We start from the raw sequence: 6980 nt of genomic DNA on the forward strand, positions 1-6980 counted from the left end.
TATATTGATGTGATTATTTTTAGGACTATTGGGAAAAATATATATTTAATTGTTATCTATCAAAACAATAAGAAATGTATTAACTCAATGTTTGCAAAAGGATATTTTGGGAAAACAGGAAATCAACTAAAACTATTATGTGGATTATGGATTATAGAAATCAATTGTTAGTGATTGTTTTACAAATGTAACCCAGACAACACACTGTTCACCAATTATTAAGTGATTTATGTTTTTTTAAAAAATGAATAAAATATATTACAAAAATAAAATAAAATAGGGAAATAATGTATCTTTATATCTGTATTATTGTTAAAGTTTTAAATAAAGCTTAAAGCTACCCAGAGTCATTTTGAATTTGGAGATGAGCGGCATATAAATTTTATAAATAAATTTCTGTATTATTAAAGATTTAAATAAAATTTAAAACCACCCAGAGTTCACTTTGAATTTAAATATGGGCAGCATAACATTTTATAACAATTTATAAATTGCTGTATTATTAATTATAGTTTTAAACAAAGTTTAAAACCATGCAGGGTCACCTTGAACCACAAGATGGATGGCATATAAATTTAATAAACGGTAAGGAAAAAAAACATTTAGAGTGGATGAAAGAAAAAAAGAAAACTCTACCCAAAACTATGGAGCAGCTCATCCCTTTGCATTCTGCTTTGAATTTGTACTTTGAATTTGTTCCCCAAAAGTGACAATAGAAATATAAATAATAAATGTTGGGAATAAGATTTCAACAATGCACTGGGATTTTTTATCAATCTTGCAACAAAAAAGAAGTACTGAATGGTGCTGGTATAAAACCTGAGTTATTAAAAATTACTATTAGTTGTGCAGGGAAGATTCATTTACCTCACTCTCTGAAAATAAAAAGTAATAGAAAGTTGTGTCTTAACTTTATGTATAGTATTAGATACCACATCACCTTGAGAATTCGAACTCTTCTCTCATCCATTTGACCTTTTGTTGTGCTAAAGAAAGATCTTATGTGATACTATAAATCCCTGCCTATAGTATCTTACTGACCCTTTTTTGACTCTAAATAGCCAGATCTCACCAAAGATCACTCTGGTCAGGACACAATTCTGTATGTGCCAAGCTGACTGACTGAAAAATAGGAGAGCAGAAATGGTAAATTTCCAGGGTGGCATACTGAGAATTACAGCTGTGACAGCATAAAGCTCTTTCCCCTATGTTTTCCTCATGTAAACCCTCCTTGTCCTCCTGCTACAGTATCAGCAGCTTGATCTATTCGGGTTCCTACTCAAATCAAATCAAACTTGATCCCTGGTGATTTCATGCAGACTTCCCCATGGGGAGGGGGGTATTTTTGGAAACACTTTAAAAGTGGCTTGTCATTGCTCAGAGATGTTGTTTTAACTTTCCAGTTTAGCTTCAACCTAGTATTTTCTGGAGGTCTCTCAGACCAGACTGAATTCCCCTCCTTGCTCTTTGACTTACCGGTCTGAGCACTCGCACAACTTCCTTCAGGACAGCCTGGGCGTTGTCGACAGAGCAAAGCACCAGCGTGCCAACCACCACATCCACAGAGCCGTCCGGTATCGAAAAGATGTTCTCGGCGGAGCCGACCACAAAATTCTCGAACTGCAGGTGCGTATTCTGAGCCATGCTCTCCAGGAGGACGTTTCTAAAGTTGGGATTGTAGTCCACGCAGGTAACGCGCGAGTTGGGTGGATAAAACTCAAAGTTGGTGCCGGGGCCCACGCCGATCTCCAACACGTGGAGCTTTCCCGAGGCGTTGGCGAAATCCCGCATGTGCTTGAATAGCGTCTCCTTTTCCTTGTGCATTCTTGCATTGTAGGATTTGCTCGCTGTCTTCACGAGAAACGGGAAAATTCTTTTACAAATAGGGTCCCATAAGCCAAAATAGGCAAGCACGTGGATGGGCAGGGTGAGGATTTTCATGCATTGTTGGAAGATGAGAAGCATCATCATCATCACCGGACTAGGAAGAGAAGCCCTCCCTGCAGCAAAGCAGCTTGATTGCCTCAACGATTTGCTTTAAATACAGTGTGCTACTCTCGGTTCCCTTAATGAAGTTGCGGAAGCAAACTGACCGCCCCCCCCCACTCGGTTGCGATCTGTTCCAGTTCTTCCTTAAAGTGTCAGCGATTCTTTCAGTCACTTGTTGAAAAAAATACCCAGTGAACATTTGAATCTGATTTAAATGCAGATTGTTTCCATAGAATCGTAGGGCTGGAAGAGATCTTGGACAACCTCCAATTTTAAACTACCTCAGGTAATGAATTACCGCACCCACACACATACACACCCATCGTCTACAATGTTGGCAGGTGTTTAAAGTAGTAGTAGTAGTAGTAGTAGTAGTAGTAGTAACAATAACAACAACAACAACAACAACAACAATAATAATAATAATAATAATAATAATAATAATAATAATAATAATAATAATAATAATAATAATAATAATAATAATAATAATAATAAAGTTGGAAGGGACCTTGGAGGTCATCGAGTCCAACCCCTTGCTCAGACAGGAAACCCTACACCATTTCGGACAAATGGCTGTCCAGTTTCTTCTTAAAAACGTCCAGTGTTGGCGCGTTCACTGCTTCTGGAGGCAGATTGTTTCATTGGTTAATTGTTCTAACTGTCTGGAAATTTCTCCTTAGTTCTAGGTTGCTTCTCTCCTTGATCAGTTTCCTCCCTTGCTTCTTGTCCTGCCTTCAGGCACCTTGGAGAATAGCTTGACTCCCTCTTCTTTGTGGCAGCCCCTGAGATATTGGAACACTGCTATCATATCCCCCCTCATCCTTCTCTTCATTAAACTAGACCAGGGGTGTCAAACTCAATTTCATTGAGGGCCGCATCAGTATTATGGTTGCCCTCAAAGGGCTGGGTGGGCGTGGCCGGGTGGGCATGGCCAGTTCAATGCTGCTCACTCAGCGCAGCTGACTCGAGATACCTGGGACAGGTCAGAACAAGTTGCACTGGCTAACTTGATGTAGGGACAACTCGTCCCACAAGCTCTTCACCTCCCCAAACATCTGGCAGCCAAGCATGTGTGCATGCATACGCACATACACTGCATTCCAAGTTTGGGGACTTTTATCCACAGAGGATGGAAAGGGCCTTCTTCCCAAGCCCAGGCATGATTATAGTTTGCTAGCTCAGATTTGAATAGCCTCCTAGTCTCCAAGCTTGGAATGTGTTTGTGTGTGTGTGTGTAGTTTCCTTCTTCTGCCTTGACAGATCTCTGGAAAGCAAGAGGAGGAGGCAGGGGAGCAGCACTTCCCAGTCCTGCATGAGGGAGGCTGGCCCTTCTTGAAAGGGAATCCCCATTTCCAATCATGCATGGTAAGGATGCTGGCTTGTTGGAGCAGCCTTCCCTCACGCAGCTTCCCTGCCACCTCCTGCTCCTCTCCAGAGATCTTTCAAGGCAGAAGTTGGACTTGGAGGAAACTGCTTCCTGGAAACTTTGGCCACATCAGCATCATGGTTGCCTTCAAAGGGCCAGTTGCATGTAGTAAGACTATTGTATCGTATTAGTTCAGAAGTGTATTATGTCTAAGAAGTGGGGCAAAAAGGATTAAAATTTCAAATGTGAACAAATAAATTATTTATTTCAAATAAATCTGCAAAAACAAATTTTAAACAAAGAAAAACACAAGCTTTTTAGTTCTCATGCCATTTTGTCCGAACTGGATGTTTGGCATCTTTTCTTGGCTACAAGTTCATCCATGTTTGGCGTTAGGTTTTGAGCTGTGGATATTCTCAGGATAGAGTGGAGGTGTGCATCAGTGAGCAGACTTCTGTGTGCGCTTTTGTTCACCCTCATGACAGAGAAAAGTTGCTCACATAGGTATATACTCCCAAACATGCAGAGCATTCGAGCAGCTTGTAGGCGGAGTTGGGGCATTGTTTCAGGGATGAACCTGGTGAACTGTGTGGGTCCTACAGAATCGTACTTTCCCTTCAGCATGCTATTACATTGGAGTTCTATCAACTCCATCTGGATATTTACAGGTGCGCTCTCCACTTCGACTGAAAATGGATTGCTGAGCAATCCAAAACTGAATTTCTGTCTTTCAAAATCAACAAAGCGATGTGTAAATTCCATCTGAAGTGTGCTCAGTTTATCAGCAAACTGAGCACTTGAGAACACAGTGGTGGAGACTTGGTTTTTTATTGTTTGGCAACTGGGAAAGTGACTCAAGTTTCCTTGCTGCATCTGAGTCTCCCACAGTCGCAGCTTTACTTAAAAAGCTTTCACAGCATCGTACATGTCTGTGATCACATGGTCCCGTCCCTGAAGCTGAAGGTTTAGTGCACTGAGATAATTAGTAATGTCACATAGAAAAGCTAATTCACATAACCACTTTTCATCCCGCAATGCTGTGGAGTCTTTTCCTTTGTTTTCAATAAACTGACAGATTTCCATACGCAATTCAAAAAATCTATTGAGCACTTTTCCTCGACTTAGCCATCACACCTCTGTGTGATAAGGGAGATCACCAAGTTCAGAATTTATGTCTTCAAGAAAAGACTTAAATTGACAGTGATTTAAACCTCTGGCTCTTATAAAATTAACTATCTGTGTTACAGTGTGTATTACATGTTCCATTTTCAGGGCTTTGCCACATAGTGTTTCTTGATGTATGATGCAGTGATATGCTATCAGTTCACCTGTGCAATTCTTGCCCTTCATTTTTTCCTGCATCCTTCCTACTAATCCACTCTTTTCCCCGCACATTGAAGGTGCTCCATCTGTTGTGAGTCCTATAAGTTTGTCCCAGGGCAGTTTCATATCATTTATACTTTTGGATACTGCTTCAAATATGTTCTTTCCGGTGGTAGTGCCATGCATTGATTCTATAGCCAGAAGTTCCTCCATAATGCACAAACTTGAGTCCACTCCACGGATGAAGATTGTCAGCTGTGCTGTGTCAGAGACGTCAGTGCTCTCCTCCACAGCAAGGGAATAAGCAATACATTCTTTTCCCTTTTCAACCAATTGTCCTTGTAAATCAGTGGCAAGCTCACATATCCGATCAACAACAGTATTTCTGCTTAGGCTTACATTAAAAAAAGCTTGCTTTTGGTCTGGACACAAGACTTCACATACTTTAATCATGCAGTGCTTCAAAAACTCCCCCTCTGTAAATGGCCGGGCTGATTTAGCTATCTCTTCTGCCACTATAAAACTAGCTTTCACAGCAGCTTCACTTTGTGATTTTGCTTTTGTGAACATATGCTGCTGTGACATCCCACCTCTTTTGAAAGCATCTTTTTTCAGAATCCACTTTCCGTTTAGCCATTTTTGGGGTTTTAAATATTGGCACGCAAGTCTTCTTTCCTGCAGATGTATATATGGATGAAACTGGACAGAAAGCTCAAAGTCCCAGGTGCGTGTGAGGCAAGCAGTTGTGAGCACGCTAGGTATCCACTCTGGTGGCTCAGTAGGATGCTGCAAGTCCAGAAGTTTTGAGCAGGTTTAGCAATATCACAACATCTATGGAGAGAAAGCAAGCGACTGCAGCCCTCTTTGATACAATTGAAAATATATATTTTATACAAGAGAGATCCTGTATGGATGGAGGAAAAAATCAGCAATCCACCATCACTTCAAAGCTGATCTAGCAGTCACAAGGACTACTCAGTCTCTCTAGTTAAGCTTCCTCCATTTCTGATCAGATTCTGATATTTTCAGGGCTGCCTTCCAGTCTCTGATTACGGGGGGGGGGGGGGGGAATCAAGACACATCCAGCTTTCCCAAATAGGAAACAAGGAACCACTTGCTCCATCTTTTTCCAACAACTCTCCTATGTCCATGAAGCCCAGAAATAGAGCTCAAAATCCCTGAAATATCCATCCAAAATTTAGCTTTCGCAAGCAATGCTGGTTAGATTTCTCAGGGTCTGTTGGTCTGTCCTTTGGGGGAGACCCAAAGCATCCCTCTTTGACTTCCACGCATTTTCCACAAAGCCTCAGAGCATAATGAGGTTTGGGGACCCAGGGGGCAAGGGGATGGGGCTCACGGGGGAGGATGCCCATCAGTTATTGAGTGCCAATTGTTTAACATGTGTGGTATGCCAATGAAGGGTTTTGGGCTTTGTGGCACTGGACCATGGAGCAAGGACTTCCCTTTTGTACTTTTAGTCCAGATCTTTGGTAGTGGGAAATTCTGGGAGTTGAAGTCCAGCTGTCTTAAAGTTACAAAGATTGAGAGAGATGGGCTCAATTGTTGTATGTTTGCTGAGTTTTCAGTTTGTGGGGATGCTTCCCCAGAATGAGATGGTCTTGGAGCACCCAAAGGAACAGGAATACCTCAGTCTCTCCTGCCTGCATATCCTCCCCTCTCTTCCTAGCTGACAACAAGGGGTTAAGGGCCAGAAGGCTGCCTGGAGCCCTGCCCCCTCCAGCCCAGCTACAGGCTTACCATATGCCTAGCAGGCTGCGATGGCAACTTCACCTTTGGGCTCACAACTTTCCTGGGCTAGAGGAGGGGGGAGGGCGGCAGAGTTCCTGTTGCTGCTACTGCTGCTAAGCAGCAGAGTAGCCTGACTGCTGGGCCAATGAGCGGTCGGCCGAGGGGCCAATGAGCTGCAACTGTTGCTGGGCTCCATAAGCCCATGTGTGCTTGCTTTCTCCGGGCCAGCGCCAAGGCGGCGGGGGGCCGGACCTTTGTCATTTCCAGGATAGCTGTCCGGGCCGCATCCAATCATATGGCAGCCAGTTTTGGCCCGCGGGCCTTGTGTTTGACATGTCTGAACTAGATATACCCAATTCCAGCAACCGTTCCTTATATGTTTTAGCCTCCAGTCCCCTAATCATCTTTGTTGCTCTTCTCTGTACTCTTTCTAGAGTCTCAGCATCTTTTTTACATTGTGGTGACCAAAACTGGATGCAGTATTCCAAGTGTGGCCTTACCAAGGCATTGTAGAGGGGTATTAACACTTTACGTGATCTTGATTCTATCC

General features: G+C 42.6%; 1 protein-coding gene across 1 annotated transcript in view; it reads right to left on the reverse strand.

The window, feature by feature from the left end:
- LOC107298778 (methyltransferase-like protein 7A) overlaps nt 1-1974 on the reverse strand; it is a 6639-nt gene extending 4665 nt beyond the window's left edge. Inside the window, exon 1 of the mRNA XM_015828142.1 lies at nt 1477-1974. Coding sequence (XP_015683628.1) covers nt 1477-1974 — 498 coding nt within the window. The remainder of the gene's footprint in view (nt 1-1476) is intronic.
- Nucleotides 1975-6980: the final 5006 nt, after the last annotated feature.

Source organism: Protobothrops mucrosquamatus, unplaced genomic scaffold, assembly GCF_001527695.2.
Source record: "Protobothrops mucrosquamatus isolate PMUCROS unplaced genomic scaffold, P.Mucros_1.0 scaffold4272, whole genome shotgun sequence".
Taxonomy (NCBI): Eukaryota; Metazoa; Chordata; class Lepidosauria; order Squamata; family Viperidae; genus Protobothrops; species Protobothrops mucrosquamatus.